This window comes from Sturnira hondurensis, unplaced genomic scaffold (assembly GCF_014824575.4).
Source record: "Sturnira hondurensis isolate 20B ecotype Veracruz unplaced genomic scaffold, ASM1482457v3 Scaffold0024152, whole genome shotgun sequence".
NCBI classification, from domain to species: domain Eukaryota; kingdom Metazoa; phylum Chordata; class Mammalia; order Chiroptera; family Phyllostomidae; genus Sturnira; species Sturnira hondurensis.
This window is the reverse complement of record NW_028096783.1, coordinates 6215855-6234985: the sequence shown is the minus strand read 5'-3', so window position 1 is coordinate 6234985 and position 19131 is coordinate 6215855. Positions and strand designations below refer to the sequence as shown.

The following is a 19131-nucleotide window of genomic DNA, read 5'->3' as shown; positions in this document are numbered from 1 at the left end:
CCCATGACCTTTGGGTGCATGGGACGATGCTCCAACCAAATGAGCCACCCGCCCAGGGCCAGAGATTGTCTTAACCCAATGTTCCATCATCGCTCACATCTGCAGACACTTTTGGGAGGGGATAGCAAAAGGGGGCAAAGATGGCCAGACTTCTTGGTGTTCCTTCAACTCTAAATTAGTGTTGAGATATTTTCCACAAGAATATCAAAATGTCTGTCTTCAGTGGACCAAGGTAACTATAGCAGGAATAATGAAAATGGTACAACTGCATAGCAAGGGGTTTTTTAAGCACTTTGTCTAATGAAGTCACTAGGTGTGGATTCACTCCCCTATTTTACTTCGGGCTTAGTCCTTAAGTATCATCCTTGGACATTTCGGCTTCTTCCAGGTCAGCCTCCTGGACGTGAGGGCAAGTTTCATCTGGGCCAGTCTACAGATCAAGGCAGTAAGACATTGGGGGAGAGAGCAGTTGAATTTACGGGGCGATTTTAAGACAAGTATAGATGAGGACCCTAGCTAACCACCAGGTCCCAGTACAGGCAGAAAAAAACTAGGACTAAGTCATCCAGGAAATACATTTGGAAGAATTTAGCATGATCCAAAGTGAAAGATTTAGGATTCATTGTTCTGTAAAGGGAGAGAAATAATACTGCGGCAGAGCCCAAAGCAAGAGAGGAAATAATAAAATAAATTAACTGCATGGTGTAAAATCAAACCTAAGGTCTTGGATGTTAAACATGAGCAGTTAGGACAAGCAAAGGAGATCAGATGAAGTAATATGCTGCACAATCCAACCGCTCAGCCTCCTCCCTTTTCTCTTTGCAACTCTGAAATGGTGCAGAATGATTTCCAGTTACCAACGGTCCATGCCTAAGTGCTTGACTCACACAGTGAAGCTATAAGAAGGCTCTCTCTTTCGTTTAGCAGCAGAGAAACTCACAGGCAAGTTCAGATGGGACTGTGAGAGGAAAAGAGAAGAGGCTTTGGGGTCGGGGGACCTACCCCTCAACGAAACGAAGCCCTGGGACAGCTCGGACGGGAACCCCGGCTCAGACTGGGACTTAAGTTTGAGTTAGACACTAACCCTTCGTGACTCTACTTTCCATCTGTGAAATGAAGAGACCAGCCACTTTGTAGGGTTTTCTTGATAAGTGGAAAGTAGGAGCAGTAGGCACCCCGGATCTGGGGTTGCTGGGCGTTGGACTGCAGTATGACAGTCGGCGTCATCCTGTGACCTGCGCCCCAGATATTTCTCTCCTCACTCTCCTCTCTCACCAGCCTGTCCGCTCCACACATGGGGCGCTGTGGACACTTTGCAGAGTAGATGCGGCCACCTCCCTGCCAGTTCTCACAGGTCACAACCAAGGAGAAACAGAAAGCCCCTGCCAGACCGGGGCAAACACTGGAGAGTCACCCCTGCCGGGCGTGACAGAAAACAAAAACGAAACCTCTCGTTCCCCTCTGCCACCCCTAAACATTCAAACTAGGTTTCCATTTTTGCCCAGAACCTTCACCAAGCCTTAGCAAGAGAGGGTGACCTGGTTGAGAGGTAGGGCTGATATTTCTGCCGAATACACCTGCTGATACAAGAGGCCCGGTAGCAGCTGGGGCTGACAGCTGACACACAATGCCCTGTCTCCTCTCCTCCTCCAGCAAGCCTTCCATGACTCCACCTGTACACTTTTCTCTTCCACTTCTCACTACTTCAACCACGGCCACAAAATCTGTTGCTTCATTACGTGCTTTCCTACCTGGACCCTTCACGCGGCTGGGTCTTTCATGAGGCCGAGGGCCACGTCATTTTCTGCCATGATGGGCACATTCGAAGCGTTTGTTAGACTCACTAATAATCGGTTAGCCAAGAAGGGGGGAGGCTTCCAGACTGTGCAAAGTGATCGGCTATAAGGGCCTCTACCTCCCACGGAACCTGCTGGACTCCTCACTAGCACCCAAAGTGCACACATCCCCCTCACACACACACCTGCCTGAGACAGAGTCGTGAGGGTCTTAAGTGGAGACCTTCTATCCTTATTACTGATGTTCCCTCAAGGGCTAAAGGGTTGCTCTCTGACACCATTTCTCATCTCTGGGGACTTATACATCCTAAAAATGTTTTGGGGATGGTCTGGTAGAAACTTCGCACAGCTGTGTCCGAGGGGGGAAATGCAGGCTGGATTCACGTGAAGCACTCACACCAGTGGGTTTCCTGTCTGCGCAGACGGGCTCGCAGGACAAGTGTGTACAGATGTGCTCTCTCTGTCGCCATCTGAAGAGCGTGTTCTTCTGTGAAATCATCAGTGCTCTCAAGATACAGATGGTTTCCCCTCCCAGAGACACTGGTCCCTGGATCTGTGGAACTGTGTTTATTTTCACTGGGATGCCACCATTTCTCAGGCAAAGGTTTCCGTCGACTTCCCAAAGCTTTGAAGAGGGTGCTGTCAGGGTGTGTAGTGAGGCATCTGAGAGCCTTGCCAGAGCACTAAGTGGTTCAGGCAGCTCCAGATGCCAGGGAGCCAGATGGGAGAGCTCGGGGGACCATCTGGGAGGGAACCCGCTTTCCCAGTGAGTGCGGTAGGAGACAGAGAGAGGGGAGGAAGAGGGAGGGTGGGGCGGGGGAGGGGAGAGGGAAGGGTGGGAAGAAAGAGAGAGAGGAGAGAGGGGTTGGGGAAGGATGGAGGGGGTAGACAGAGGCCAAGAGAGGCTGCCCAGCCTCTGTGAAGTGGAGGGAGCCCTGTCCGCCCCTCCGGCCCCACACCCACAGCCCTTGCTGACAGAACTTCTCCTCTGCAGACCCCACGCTGTGGACGCAGGAGCACGTGCGGCAGTGGCTGGAGTGGGCGATAAAGGAGTACAGCTTGATGGAGATCGACACAGCCTTTTTCCAGAACATGGATGGCAAGGAACTGTGTAAAATGAACAAGGAGGACTTCCTCCGAGCCACCTCCCTCTACAACACCGAAGTGCTGTTGTCACACCTCAGTTACCTCAGGGAAAGTAAGTGCCCTCTGTATTTCGGGCCCTGAACCGCCCCCGGAGGGTGTAGCCCACAGGCCTGGGGCTGGGAGAAGAAAGCTCTGCCCGGCTGCTCCCAGGGAAGACGGGCCGCCCACGGGGCCCGTGCAGGGAAGGAAGCTGGGCCCCTGCCGTGGGCGTATGCTGGGCAGATGCCACAGGTGCTGTGGGTTGGGGTCTGTCACATTGCCAAGGCCACTGGCTCCTACTGACCCTGCGGGAGGGCTGGCCCAGACCCGTGCTGTCAAAGGAAAACAATGAGGAATGGAGGAAACGTAGGGAGCTGTGCCCCTGAGGGGTCTGCCAGAGGCCGCCCACACCCCACCCGTGAAAGCCCCTGCCCAGACACTACTCAGCCCTGTAATCGTAAATACATGGACGCCCTCGCTGGTGTTTTCCTGAGCAATGCTGAGGGTTCCTGCGGTAATTCTAGATTCACGGACTTAGGATTCAAGGATTTGAAATTACACATTAAGTTCCTCTTATCCTTGGGGTCACTACGGCACCTCCTAACCCCACCTTTGTGGCCGCCACCTACACCCCCTTCTGAGCTGAACAAGGAAAGTAGCAGATGTCACAGGTCCTTAGGATCTGTCCGAAGCTTTCCCCTGACACATTCAGGGTGCAAAGAGCTTCGGGACAGGAGAGTTTATGAAAGAAAGCACGCAGTTGTCCAGAGGGTTTTTTCGCCACAGGGTTCTGTAGCACCGACAACTGGACATAAATGCCACTCGATACGAAACCCAGAGACAGGAACAGAACTCTTCGCGGCCCGCTGACCGTCTTGGCCTTAACTCTTCACCAGAGATCCAGGCCAGGTGGCCGACCAATGAGCCCGTGTATGAAAGGACTATTCTGGGGAAAGATGGTTCTGAGATCAGGGGTTATTGAAGCTACAGGGAAACAGAGGTGGACTCGTTCTGAGAGGAAGCTTTCTACCTGTCAGCCCAGCCCAAAGGCAGGCTGACAGCCTCAGGTCGTACAGTGTTTGCTGTCAGTGGCCAAGGCTGCTGGGAATCTTGAAGGCATTAAGCTTGGAGAGAATGAGTCTGATGGTTCCAAAGCCCCTTCAAAGCTGAGATCCTTGGACAGTGGCTATGGGCCGCCTTTCGGGTCTCCTGGGCTCTGGGTTACTTTGTTCTTCATGTGCTCTCTGTTGTTCAGGGGTCTTCAATTTGCCACCCTTGCAAACATCTGTCTTGTTCTGCATCAGGGCACCACGTGGCACGGGGACAGTGCACTCTGGCTTTAAAAATGAAAAATTTAAAAAATGCTTCAGAAGTTTCCACCGCTGCCTCCAGGCTCCTCAGTCACCTCGGTGGGGTGTCTGGCACCCGGAGGGGAGGGGGGCGTGGGTGACGCGGTATATGTTAACACCACAGCCATGACCTCACGTCTGAGTCTTGCTGCCACATGAGGTGAGCCCGAGAAACAACCATTTCAAAAAAGGGGGGCAATGTGCCACACGGTTTTTTTCCTGAGCTTTGGAGAATTAGCATTTTCTAGCAATCCGTATTTCTCAACCTTTAAGTATTTATAGAATTTTTTTAAAATAGGGTCTTTGTGCAGAACCTTGCAACGATGCTAGCTAGGCAGGGCAGGTGTGGAAGTGGGCTCGAGGAGAGACCAGCAAAGCAAAAGCCCTGAAGGAGCCTGCCTTTCCGCTTCCCCTGGATCCGATGGGAGGAGGCCCAGTGGTGGCCAGCCCCTCGTCTTCCTTTGTGAGAGAAGGGATGGACAGCAGCCGCAGGGGGCCAATAATTTTGGGCTCCGTGACAGGGGCCCTTGTTGGGGACACGGTCAAGCTCATTTGGACTTGATCTGGGGAAAGCCCATCACCCCATAGGGTCCCCAGGCCCTGCTTTCCGGCAGGGCTGTACACAGCCCGAGTCTCCATTAGGCCCTAAAGTGAGACCAGGAATTTGGTGAGCTGGTCATTGGCAGCCTCTAAAGGGGCTCTCAGCTGAATGAGAGCAAATGAGAGAGCAGGAGAGAAGGGGGGGCAGGAAGTGTGGTATTTAGGGGGTATAGGCAGCAGGGCAAGGAGAAGTATAACTGGCTTCTTTTTTCCTTCTTCGCTTTTAAGAATATTTGTGGACACCGAGGAAGATGCCCCGAAGTAAAAAAAAAAAAGAAAAAGAAAATGAAGTTTGCAGAAAGGAACTTACTAGTGGGACAAATTCCCAGAGTCGAGAGGAGATGGAACGAAGTGCGTGTGTGATACAATGTTGAGTGAAATAGCTAAATAGAAAGTGCTCTGTGAGTTGATATAAAAACCACATCTGCCCACAAAAGCAAAACTTGAAATGCCTATATCAAGGTCCGTGAAAACCTGCCCCAGCCCGGTATTGTCATAGTCTAGAGGCCCTTGGAGGAACCTCTGCTAGAAAATGACCAGCTATCCTGGAAACAACTTTGATTCATGCTTCTTTTTAATTGGTGTCTACCTTCAGGTTCCAGCCTCTGGGACAGAGGCTTTGGGTGGTGGTTGGCCTGCAGAAACCCGGCAGGAGGTCACGTGCCTGGGGGCTGTCTGCTGCCCGGATTGCCAGGAATCCCTGGTGTCCACCGGCCTGTCTTCAAACACTTTATTGGTTTTCCAGACTGACTTCCAGCGGGTGTTCTGTGCTGAGGCAGGGAGGCCGGCGCTTGAGGGAAAGAGGTCGGACAGCTGAGTAGAGGCAGGAGGAAGGGACGCAGATGCCCTGTGCTTTGTCACCCATCCCTTTGCTGGGGAAGGCACAGGGCTTGAACGTTTCCACTTGGGCGGGAAGTGGAGGGGAAAGAGCTGAGCTCCTCAGCATGACAGAGGAGGTACAGCGGGCTAAGGGAAGGCCACGGGGGAGAAGGGCTGGAGACCTCAGAACGGACCTGCAGCGAGGAAGGCTCCGAATTGGATGTGCTTCCCCGAAATGCCCCATTTCTGTCTGCACGTCGGCAGTGAAGAGGAAACCTTGTACGACGGGCAGCTCTGGTATCGCACACTTTCAGAGAACGTGCCTGCATATTTACTCTGATTGTCTCAGGGAAGCTAAACTTTACATGTTAGATAACACATTGTTTTAAAGATTTTTTTAAATTTATTTTTAGAGAGAGAGGAAGGGAAAGAGAAAGAGAGGGAGAGAAACATCAATGTGTGGTTGCTACCTCAACCCAGGCCTGTACCTTGCCTGGGAATCGAACTGGAGACCCTTTGGTTTGCAGGCCAGCACTCCATCCACTGAGCCACATCAGCCAGGCCTAAAAGCAAATTTTAATTTTCCAGGGTGGAGAATAAATAGCAATGCCCCCAAGCCCCTCTATCCCCTCCTGGTGCCCTGGCACGTTGGTGTTAGTCCGGCCTCCCTGTGGGAGAGGAGTGCTGTTTCTTTAGACCTGGGAGCGCTGTTTCTTTAGACCCAGGCTTTTCAGCTGTCCCCGACAGAGTGGCTGTCCTCCAAGCCGTCCCTCTGTAATGCTGTGTGCACTTGAAATGGGAGGGACACTGGGTGAGGAGAAGGGTGCACAGAGTTCTGAGGACCCTTCTGGGGCCTCCTGGGGACTCCAGGGCTCAGGTGTGCCTCTCCCCTGGTGTCCTTCTCTTTACAAGGACAGCACGCCCCCTTGTGGACACCACGTGGAGTATGTATAGTCCCCATTTTAAAGCTAAAGCAACTGAGGCCTGGAGTGCGTCAGCAACTGGCTCAAAGGCACACATGTAGCCAGTGGAGTCCACCTGGACGCCAAAACCCAGGCCTGGGATGCCCCAGGCTGCAGCCGAGCCCACAGCCCTGCCTCTGAGCTGAGATGGCTGAGACAGCTGGTGCTAACCTGCGCTGCACCTGTCTTCCCGTCTCTGCTTCAGAATTAGCCTCATTCCCCTGGGCCTTCCATGTTGAGAGCCAGACCACTTTGCCCACAGCATTTTCTGTTTTTATTTGTCCCAAGAGATAAATGCTTTCTGAAAACTTTCCTGTGGCCTCCTGGAATGGGGCAGATTAAGCCNCTCAAAGGCACACATGTAGCCAGTGGAGTCCACCTGGACGCCAAAACCCAGGCCTGGGATGCCCCAGGCTGCAGCCGAGCCCACAGCCCCGCCTCTGAGCTGAGATGGCTGAGACAGCTGGCGCTAACCTGCGCTGCACCTGTCTTCCCGTCTCTGCTTCAGAATGAGCCTCATTCCCCTGGGCCTTCCATGTTGAGAGCCAGACCACTTTGCCCACAGCATTTTCTGTTTTTATTTGTCCCAAGAGATAAATGCTTTCTGAAAACTTTCCTGTGGCCTCCTGGAATGGGGCAGATTAAGCCAAACCTATCACCACACTTGTCCTGTCCTTCCCTCTTCCCCGCGGAGCCCCACTCTGGACCCGACTGGCGGCCCCCCAGTATCTCACTTGGGCACTGCCCGTTTGGCAGGGCCCGTATTTACAGTCGTGGGCTGCAGGAAGTGAGATTGGGCAGGACCTCACAGGGGGTGAGGGCTGCCCCAGCTGGCAGTTCAAACTCAGGGCCACTGGGGGGAGTTTGGGGTTTCTGGGAGCTCCGGAGGTCCTGGGCGGGGTGGCCACAGGCAGGAGTAGAAAAAAGAGCCCTTTTCATTTGATGAAAAGTCAGGTTCCACACGGGTAACGGAGCCTGGCCCGTGAGAACTGCTGAGAAACTGTGTTCTTAAATAGCGGCGGTACAGAGAGGATAAAATATGCTGTGTGACAGGGAGGCCACAGAGAAGGTATCTATCTGGAGTCTCATTTTTAATTTAAACTTAATGGAAAACACATTTGGCCTCTTGTGGAGTTCCCACCGGCAGCCTCAGAGAACCGGGCAAAGGTGATGGGTCCAGGCCTGGTGAAGCATTATCCCTTGTAGGCCCGGCTCTGACCCGGGAGGGGGAACACGATCCCAGCAGACAAAAGGCCAGGTCTCCCTGGACCCAGCAGTCAGCCAGCCAGGCCTTACCTCCCTCCTCCCTCCTCCCTCCACCCTCCCCACCCAAGCCATCAACACAGTGCAGAGAAAAGGGAGACCCAGATTCAAGGAGCTGATGAGAATGAGAATTCTCCATCAGACGAACACGAAGGCTTGGGCACTGGGACGCCCCTTGTCTGCCCTTCTCCCGGTTCTTCAGGTAAAGAGCCGGTTAGGTGGGGGTAGTGCCGCGCTGCAGAAAGCCCAATTGTTGGGCTCTGCCCAGCACCCGCCACGCTTTACTCCACTCACTTCCACCGTCTTTCAGATCCCAGATACTATCTCTAGCGGTGGATGGACTCCAAAACGGAGGTGCACTTTTCCTTATGTTTTCCCATCGGGAAGGCCGTTCCATTTTCAAAAGCTGCCACTGCATGCTATTCAGGACCGCAAAGAGAAGTGCGCGTAAGCGTATGCCTGTGTGTATGCCTTAGCACATAAAAAAGGAGGAAAGCAAACAGATGTTTCGACTGAAGTGTAACATACAGAGAAGTGCAAAACTCATAAATGTGGAGTCCAGTAGAGTCCACCTGGACTCCAAGACCCAGGCCTGGGATGCCCCAGGCTGTAGCCAGGCCCACAGCCCCACCTCTGAGCTGAGATAACTCAAGGAATTATCAGAAAGTGAGTCTACCCACTCAGTTAAACACCCCCAGGTCAAGGAATAGACTAGAAGCCTCCCTCTTCCATCATCACCCCATGCTCCCGAAAGGTAGGATGACAAGGGGTGATGGTTTGCAACGCCATAGGTGAGCGTTGTCAGTTTCTGAGATTCAGCCTGCAGGCTGCAGGGTCCGCTGGACCGGAATGGGCCTCCTGTTTCCTGGGCTTCGCTGAAACGGGAACACTGGATTTGCAGGGGTCACATAAGGCTATGTGAGAGGCAGACGTAAACCCTCTGGTACAGGGAGCCATCCACGAGTGTTGTCTTCCTCCTCCTCCTCTCATCCTGTGGACTCAGATGAGGCTGTGTGGGGAAAGACCGGGACTTCAGCAGCACATCAGCCTCACACAGAAGGAGCCTGAAAGCAAGAGCAAGAAATCCAAAGCCAGAGCACAGGGGCCAGGTTCCCGGGAGGACCGTCTTGCAGTCAAGCACTCTCCCTGAAGCCCAGGGTGCACCCTGCCACCCTGGGTAGCATGAGGAACTTAATGAGGAGCAGAGGACGGAGGGAATGTTGGTCCCTCAGGAGGGAAGGTGGATGCCCGTGACCAGCCCCTCCCCAGGGAAGGCAGCCTCTCCTTCTAGAAGTGAAACTTGAGCCGAGAACAGTCTTCAGGGCAAAATCCTTTTCCTAGGTTACCGTGAAATATGTATTTCATGCGAGCTTTGCAGGGGCCAAACGACCCTTTCTCTTGGCTTTCTGGGAGCTTCCTGTGAAACTCACCTGTGCCCGGAGAAGAACTTCCACCACGGGGGAAATTTAATAAATGTGGTTTATCTAAGCTTCGTGCTCTTAGCTAAATCTGCCCTAATGACTCGGCAGTTCCCTCCTCTGAGGCCATCATTTTTCTTTATTTGCTCCAGCCATGAGGTTTTAGCCTGAGGGAGAGAATGTCGGGGACCGAGAGGCAGACATTCCTGGTCTCACTCCTGAGACTTTTTTCTATTCCCTTGGAAGGTTTGGTTCCATTTCTTAGCCCCCCTCCAGGCATGGGGCATTATTTCTTACTGCAGGAGAACCCATTCATAACTGTAATTCCAGAGGACAAGACTAATGTTCAGCAAGCTCTCTTATAATGGGCTTATTGTATATAATGGTGGGAGAAGGGATGTAAAAACAATAATGATAATAGCTAGCATTTAGTGAACACTTATGATGAGCCACGGTCTTTCTGAGCAATTTGTATGTGGTCGTTTACACTGTCCTCACAACACCACCTTAGATGTGATGATCTGTCCCTGTTACATACGTGAGGAGCCTATGGCTCAGGGGACTAGGCAAACTGATGGAGGTCACAAGGCTATGTACGAAGTGGCGAGTCGAATTTAAGCTCTGATTTGCATAACAAGTACATTAAGGTGAGGGTGTCCCAGCCTCACTTGGTCCTTAGTATTTGTGAGAATGGACCGACCAAACGCATCTGGATGGCACTGCCCGTGACTGTCTCGTTTCTAAAACGGCACCTGCGCGTCCACACTTCGGCATCTCCTGGGCTCAGTACCATCACACCCCTTCCACTCCTCCTTTTTGTCTAGAACTATTTCAGAGGTAGAAACAAGCTGCCCAGGCCACAAGTCAGAGGTTCCAGGCAGTTGGGTGGTTTTTGTAACACTCTCTCCCTCCGCGTCTGGCTGGGCGGGGCACACTTTTGCTGGGAGGCAACCAAACGCCCACGGCTGGGTGGGGCTGCAGCTCCACCCCGCCTGCCTTCCCTGCCTGGAGACTAAAAATAGGAGTGTCTGCCAGCCGGTTCCCTGCACCCAGCCCTGGCATGGGAGTCGGCCCACTCTCCCACAGTGAGCAGGAAAAGGGGTCGCTCTCAGAGATTCGTGCGGCCTCCAGCATCCATGCGGAGCTCCTCGAATCTTGGTAAATGCAGGTCCCAGTCCAGGTCTTCATAGCACGTTAGAGGTCCCCCAGGAGATTTGGAGTGAAGAAAATCCATCAAAATAAAACTCTTGAATTTGCTTGAATCTAAGGAATAAGACAAGTATTAGGGAAGAAGTGAGAATGTTTTTTATACAACAACAACGGCAAAAAACCCCTACAATGCATTGAAAATGCTTGCACCAGTGCCCAGCCGCCTGTCAGAGGGCCCGCCAGTGAGCCCTACGATACCCGATACCCGAAGGCTATCCTAGCAGGAAGGGCTGTCCGTCTTCCCCTCCAGGGCCTGGAAGGCTGCACGCTGCAGGCCGACTCTGGCCCCTGTACAAAACCAAACCAAACCAAAACGGAGAAGAAGGCCACAGACACTGTGTGTCAGGCCTGCAGATTGGCCAGCCACTGCTACAGTTCAACTGCTTCATTGGACGGATGGAGAAACCGAGGTCTAGACCTAGAGACCTGCTTAGGGGTGTTAATGGCAGGACCAGGAGAGGCCCTGGGGTGCTGACCCCCGTCCCAGGTTCCTGCTGTAGGTAGTGTGGACCTGAGGACTGCCCATGGCTGCTGGGGAGCTTGCGGGCCTCCGCCCACAGACATTCTCTCCTGCCCACTCTGGCCCTAACTCCAGGAAGCTATCACAGTCCCCGGAATGGATTACATTAACTCTTTGTCTCAGCAAGTCACCTGTCCCTCCCCCCCTCTCCCTGTCTATCCCCCTCCCCACTCACTGCACCTCCTGCTCTCCATCTCAGGGGTGTGTCCGGTCGTAACCTGCCTTCGCTTTCCCTTTCAGGTTCACTGCTGGCCTATAACACAACCTCCCATGCAGACCAGTCCCCACGACTGAGTGTCAAAGAAGGTAAGTCCCTTCTCTCGTGCACCCAGAATTTCGCTCAATACCCAGCACAGCACTGTTCTACACTGTCACGGAGGGCGTGGGGCAGCTCCCCTCTGTGCGCCAGCCCTCTGGCTCCACAGAGACAGCCTTTTTCGGGCGTCCGAGACAAGATGCCAACGCTTATCCAGCTTGTATTGCTGGTTGGAAAAAAAGCGCAAGCTTTTGAAACATCTTGTATAATAATAATGGCATAAAGACAAGATTGGAAGTTGTTACTCCTTGAGAGAAAATGTGTCGGTCTTAGAATGAAGTGGATATCACTCCCTGTCAAAACTGAAAATTGTGTTTTCTCTGCTGAAGATAAGGAAATGATTTGTAGGGATTATTGCAATGCTGCATTTCACACAAAATTTAAACAACTTTTAGCAGTTGCAAAGTGGTGATTTGAGGGTTCAGTCTGGTTGATTTGGTCTGGCTGAGAGAGCAAGAAAACGGTTGCCGTGAACACTTCCGCCAATGACAATTTCAGCCCACATCACAGTAGCATTGTTCAAGATCTCTGTTTGTGAAACAATATTGTAAAGGTTTATTGCTCCAGATACTGTGTTACAGTATAGGCATAGAGTGAATGAAATGGCAAAAGGAAGAAAAAACACGAACAAGAAAAATCTACCCAAGGGGAGAGGAGTATTCCTCGGAGGAGGGAACAGGAGTATGGCGAGCTTTCTCTCTGCCTCGGGTCTCCCCCCTTCACCACCGTTTCTTTAATGCACACCTGCTCTAATGTAGAATGAAGGCAGATGTTTTCAGTATTGGCTGCATTTCGAGTAGCACAGCATAAAATGTCAGAGAATGTAAGACCCTTCTAATGGAGTAAGTTTCAAGACCATTTGATTCCAAGTCTTCCTGGGCTCCCCGGCCAGGTGGCTCCATTGGTTGGGCGTCGTCCCACACGCGGAATTTCTGCAGGTTTGATTCCCACGCAGGACCACACCCGGCGTGCGTGTTCAGTCCCCAGTCAAGGCACGTTTGGGAGGCAGCAGGGCAACGTTTCTCTCTCTCCTTCTCCCTTCATCCCTCCTTCCTCTCTTTCTCCAAAATCAATAACTATATCCCCTCGGATTATGGGGGAAACAGAGACACAAACAACCCTGGTGTCTTGGCCAAGGTCACACCTTCAATCACATAGGATTTTGTGTTTCCTGTTAGTAATTTATAATCCAATGATGACAAAAAATTAGTGGAGCAAATATACAATGTGATGAATCGGATTGTAAACTTTTGTGGTTTTCATTTGCTTCCTACTCCCTCACCCCACCCTGGCCTGGTCCTATTTATGCTGCTGTTTTCCTTTCCAAATCAAGTCGATTGAACTGCTCCGTGCAAACTGAATTATAGTGGCTCATTCCACAGCCCAAGCCACATTTTACTTGATGGCCTACTTAACATCAGGTTGCACGTGTCTGTAAGAGAAAAAACGCATTAGAGTAACACACATGATTGGCTGTCGGGGCACTTGCAGCTTCCTTTGGGGAAATTGCTTCACCTCTCTGAGCCCTGGTGTCCTAGCAAATGAAGGGGCTGAGCTGAATCGGTCCCAGTCGAGCCCAGACTCGAGTCTGTGGCTTCCAGGGCAGTGACTTGGGAACCACAGGGTGAGGGCTCTGCCTTCACACAGAGCCTCTTTGCTTCAATTATGGAACTTCGTTTCATTCCAGGTAGGAGCCCACTTCTTAGGTGGAAGGGAAAGAGACAGGAGGAAAGGCCTGGAGGGAAAAGGAAGAAGGGAAGGGAAGGAGGGAGGGAGGGACGAGATCCTTGAATGTCCCTCCAGCTCCGCAGGCTGAGGCTGGCTGGCAATGTCAGTATTAACTAATGAGGCTCTGGGGCAGAGCCCAGGAGAGAATTTTGACATTGGGTTTAAAATAGAGATTTCAGTTTAGAAGCCAGTTTGTCCAAGTTGAACTGTATTAATAACCAACACATATTACTGCTCCAGGGGTCTTAGCTTTCAGCCCTCTCCTGTACCTGCCACGTTGCATTTCCTTCCCTTGGTCCTTTTGTGCACAGAGAGTCCATTTGTGAGGCCACCAGGCTCATTCAGGCATCGTGGGAGCCGTTCGCTCTAGGTGGGTAGCAACCCTCTTCTGAAATGAATTAGCGGTAGTATCCAGGCAAACGCCTGCTGCCAGGATCTCATTCAGGTGGTGCTGGGCATTTATCTCCCCACATTGGCCCTGGCCTCCAGAGACGATTACGGCTGCGCTTTGCAGGTGCGTCTTTTGTCCCCAGTAAAGCTTTCCACTCGAGCTGTCTCGCTGCTCTGTTGCCTCCCCCTTGTGAGATGGTCTGAATCTGTCTGAGCCGCCAGCAGCCACAAAACAAATGCATTAGCAAGACAAAGCTAACCCAGCTTCTCCAGCCTCCCCACCTCGCTCTCTTCTGCTTTTCTCTAATCCCTACCTTTAGTTCTTCAAATATTAAATGGAAAAATAAAGAGGACCCATCACACACCCTGGCTCCATCTTGTTCAAATGGAGACACTCAGAGACCCCGACAAACCCAGAGTTCATCTAAAGCTCCAGGGTCCTCTTTGTGCGTGTGTGCGCACGCCACGTACACTTCGCACAGGGCAGGTGCTGGCGTCCAGCACAAAGGAAAGGAGTTTGGAGATGGTGTCTGTGAATGCTTCTTCAACACACATAACAGATTAGAGTGCCTTTGACTTTGCTGTGGCGGAATCGTCCTTCCAGCTTGTCTCTCGGAAATGACTGCGCCCTCTAAGGGCTATGTGTACTCAGGAAGTACGACTAATTTTTCAAAATTAATTTAGAACAATCTTTAAGTCCCTTAACAAAATATTCTATGGCTGTAGACTGGACCCAACTAGAACAGCTGTGATCTCTCTACTGTTAGTTGCCAAGGCCAATGCACTGAAGGAGTATGGGTTGGAGGCTTCATTGCCCATTGGCAACAGCAGCCACGGCTGCCATCTACGGGGATGTCGGTGATGCTCTGGGCACATTCACACACTGTGCCTCTGCTTTTGAGCCCGGCAGCCTCCCGGGGAGGCAGACATGATCATCTCCGCTTCACAGGGAGAGAGTGTGAGGCTGGGCGATGTCAACGGCAGAACAAGGGCTCACCCCCAGGTTGTAGGGTCAGCGTCCTAGGCTGCACGTGGTGTCCCTGACAAACACAGCCCCTTCTGCCTCCAGCTGGCTTTTTGTGGAAACAAGACTTGGCCTAAGTGTACAGTTTGGGCAGAGATTTGAGTGTTTTCCCGCTAGTTTTCTCCGTCCCCACCTACATCCCTGTGCTATTCCCTTTTCCCAAAGATGAATTCATATGCACCCCCTACGTGATACTATTGCCCAATCTAACTACGCAGGGAGCACCTGGTGAGCTTTTTACACGTACTGGTGCCGCAGGACCAACACGGCGCGACTCCAGCCATGTGAGGCAGCTAGAGCAGTCTCACCTGACAGACAGAAGGTGGGATGGTGGGTCCCGCGTCCGGGGGCCAGGGGAAGGAATGGGGAGTTATTGTTTAACAGGGACAGAGTTCTGGTTTGAAAAGATGAGAAGTTTGATTGTTTTGGATGCACAACGTGAATGCACTTAATGCCACCGGCACACACTGAAAAATGGTCGAAATGGTAAATGCTATGTACGTCTTACAATAAAAATGCACAAATACAGTACCAATGGCCAGACCCCCAACAGGACCAGTTCATTCGGAATCTCTAGGAGGCACAGGTGGGCAGTGAAAAGGTTGCAAGCTCTCCAGGCTACTCTGGCAGCTTGCAGCCCAAATTCAGACGCCCTGCCACACAAGACGGACACGAAGTAGAGAGAGGGGAGTGAGACCCGTCTCAGAGCCGCCCAGGTTTCATTGGAGGTGCACTGGGCAGTGGATTCTTGACGTTTTGTGGCTTCGACTCAACCTAGAAAAAGAAGAGCAGGACCTACTGGTATACAAATGAAGGATGAGGATTAAAAAACTAAAAATAAAAAGTAGATTTGTGGTAATTTGAATTTACAAGGAGGACACTGGGGCCCTAGAAGTGAAGTGGCTTTTGCAAGTACACACAGCCCTGGAGCCAGGACCGCTGACCCCCCCCAAACCCTGTTCCCTCCACCCTCCACGCTGGGGCACCTGGGTGCAGGTCAGAGCTCCCCCGTGTTTTCCTGTGAACCCTGCCCTGGGGCCCTCCCCATGTCCTCAGCCAGACAGCCAGCATGCACAAACCAGCAGATCTCTCTCCTTCGGAGAGCTTTGCACGTGTAAACCCTCATTTCCTCGGGGTCATGCTGGATCTGTTTAAATGCCTCTGACTCTCCAAAAGTCAGAGGATATTGAGCTCCCTGTTTATTAACTCTGGGACTCATAAACCCACCGTGGCCCGTACAGCCCGGAGCTTCCAGCCCCAGCCTGGGAAGCCACTGAGGACCTGCCGCGGAATTCGAAACCGCTTCTCCACCTTGGTACCTTGTCTGCCTGCCTGCGGAATGGCCATCTCCAGCGATTGCCTTGGCTAATGGATAAAAAGTCTGCTTACACTCCAAGCACAGGAAAGAGAGTGGAGAAACTCTGAAATGTGTCCCTTATGGTAAAACGCCTGACAGGCCCCGGAGACTGTGCCAGCGAGAGCCCTGCATCTCTCCCGAGGCTCCAGGTGGCAGTGGCCAGTGGCAGCTCCTCACTGTTTGCTAAGCACTGCGCGTCCACGGCCTCATATGTGCCCCGAACTGTCACCAGGGATGGCAGAGCTGGTATTATTAGAACCCCATTCTGTAGATACAGCAGACAGGACACAGATGGATGGCAGGGTGCATTTGACGTCCCCCCAGGTTTTAGAGCAGAGTAGCGTTCAAATGTAGGTCCCTCAGGTTCTCCCCTCCCTCCAAGCTGCTTCTCACACCTCGGTGTGTCCAATCCAAGCATCTGCCAGCCTCTCACACCTTCTTTAGTGAATGCCCTCCATTGACCTAGGGTAGGTATTAATCTTTCATTTCAGCATTATAACATGTTGGCTCAACTCTCAGGCTTTGAATGCAAACAGACTCTGTGACCTTGGACAAGACACTGAGTCTTTTTTTCTGCCTCAATTCCCTCACATAGAAAATGAGGGTAATTTTAATGACACTTCAGACACGAGAGCGTGCCCACGCATTGCCGAGCACGGTGTCTGACACACTGTTCCACGTCCGACACTAGCTTCATGGGGTGTGACAGTAATTATATTATCGTTGCAAAATAAGTCGGCTATTTTTGAGGGAGGGTTACCACATGCGCCCAGGATCATGAAGGACACCACACCCCATCCTGTGGCATGGGAATACCATGGGCGCCGAGTCACTTCCAGTCTTAGTAGGCAGACACGCGTGGAGAAGTGTTGAGGAATAATGCGGGTCTGCGTACCATGAAATAGAACCACGCACGCTACATGTAACAAGTCCCCTGAGAGTGATGAAGAGGCAGAAAATCACTCAATGCTCAAGTCAAACGTCCGCTCCAAACCTTTCACGTGGCTGAGGAGACCCGAGGCCAGAGAAGACATGGGTCCAGCCCAGGCCACACAGGCAGTGAAGTCACTCAGTGCCTCAGTCAGGAGTGGACCTAAACTCTGTGACTTGTGCCCTCCTCCACCACACTCATTCACCTCTTCACTTACTAAGGAACTGCTGTGTGGGGGACATGAGCCCGAGCCCAGGAACTGCGGTGCATGGGCAGCACCTACCCTTCGGGGCTTAGAGGCCGAGATACGGCCGGGGCGGTAGGTAATGAACACTGGGCATTGGAGTGTGAGTGACCTGGCAACAAATCCTGCCATTTCCCGCTGCGCTCACATCCTCTGTGGAGTGGCCTTTCTGATTTCATTTTAGGGGTCGATGGGAGGCCGCTAGGAATATGCCGCAGATGGTGTTGGGCAAGGATCATGACAGGAAGGGACAGTGTTAGACACCGAAGATGGCATCAGCCGCAGTGCCTGAGTCTGCCATGCACTGTGGGACTGTGAGGGGAGGCAGCTCCTGTTCATGCTGAGTTTGGGGGAAGGGACCCACCAGGTGAGTTCCTGGGGGCGGGGGGCAGCATGAGGCTGCCCCATGGAAGCACCAAGGCCTCCATGTGACACGTGGCCCACACGAAACTGAAAGACCCAGTTGGCTGTCTCCCTGTGAGACAGGAAGCTCAGCAAAGGAGCCCCAAGCCAGGGATTTGCTTCAAGCTAAGCAGGGCCAGGGAGGGGAAGTGGGTGGGGGTCGAGCTGAAATAAGATTGGCAGGATGGAGGGCCCTGCAGGGTTTGGTAGGGTTTCTTCTCTGCATTTCAACAGCTGTGAAATTTTCTATAACTTGAGTTTTAGAAAGATGCCCTGAGTTTTGTTTTAACAGGGGGAAATGTGGATGAGTGCAGAACATCAGTGCCTGCAGCCAAGCGCTGTATGTATGGCGCAGCGAAAGAGGGTGGTGTGTTTTCAGGTCCTGCATCTGGGGAGGGTGGGCTTTGGGGTGGCATCCTGAGTGGGAGGGAGGGTGAACAGAGTGTCCAGGTGTTCGGCGTGGGCGTGGGCCGCGCGCCATTGCCCCGGCTGGGGGAGCTTGTGGGGGGTGGTCTGGCACATGTGTGCCGTAGGAAAAGGCCTGTAATGCTGTGAGGTAATCTCCTGTTATTTTTAGGGAGTAAATAACATCTCTTATGCAGCAGGTTCTGTGGCTCCACAGGCTCTGTCTCTGTCAACTAACATGCACTTAAACTTGAGGGAATGGAGGGCTCACAGGAGGGCCTGTTAAGAATTTTGTCATTATATGTTTTTCCTTTATGATGAAATACCTCTAATCCATTTTTAGCAAAAGCAGGGTCGGTTGTTGAATGTGCATGTGAGTGTGTGTGTGCTGTTTCTGGGGTCCAAAGGCAAGATTTATTATTACAGAATAGACAGTAGCTTGCTCTTTTGGTTTTTTAAAAATTGTTTTCCTTTGAAATTCCAGAGTTAATGTTTTGTCTGCTTTCGATCTGACCCTCTTTGGAGAGCAGCATGTTTTTTTGTGAGCTTTTTTCCACCAGAGAGAGATAGAGAGGGAGAGACAGAGGGAGAGAGGGAGAGAAGGAGAGAGGGAGAGAGAGGTGGGGGAGAGAGAGAGAGAGAGAGAGCTGGAAACAAAGAATCGTTGTCTGTAAACTGTAGCAGGCAGGAAACCCCAGTCCCCGGGGAACTCAGCCAGCCAGCCCTGTCCCGGAGTCAGACTCCAGCTCTCTGAATTCAATTTGACAGCTTGTCTGGGACACTTTCTAAGTAACCATTATCCTTCCTTTCTCTAAGTAAAAGAACTGTTATTTTTTTTCTGTGGGTGTGCTGCGTGTGCTGTTATCACACATGTGGGTTACACAGCGACGAGGGCACGCTTTCTCCAAATTATTGGAAACACTTAGCCTGTTTCCTAAGACAAGTGTAAACTTGTTCCGGGATAGTAAGGCAAACAACTTTCAGTATTACACTGTTGCAGGCAGAGAGGGATTTTGTTGGGGCACTTCTTTTTGTCTTTAGTTTCAGATAAGGCATGAATTCCCTTATTTTAGGTGCTCTTTGGTCTCAAGAATAATTCAAATTGTGTACATTTTATTCCTTGGAGGATTTACTATATATATATATTTAATATATTTATATGTATGTATATATATATATATATATATTAAATACACACACCCACACACAAATATCTTCTAATGGTCATTCTCCTCAGCTTCTGTGTTTGATTAATTCATTATTTTAAAGAGCC

At 51.7% G+C, this 19131-nt stretch overlaps 1 protein-coding gene across 2 annotated transcripts in view; it reads left to right on the top strand.

Moving 5' to 3' along the window:
- The window catches only part of FLI1 (Fli-1 proto-oncogene, ETS transcription factor), a 114149-nt gene that overhangs the window by 74263 nt on the left and 20755 nt on the right, over nt 1-19131 (top strand). For both annotated transcript variants that reach the window (XM_037038309.1, XM_037038308.1), the window contains 2 exons: nt 2791-2994; nt 11302-11367. In XM_037038309.1, the coding sequence (XP_036894204.1) occupies nt 2791-2994; nt 11302-11367 (270 nt within the window). The remainder of the gene's footprint in view (nt 1-2790; nt 2995-11301; nt 11368-19131) is intronic.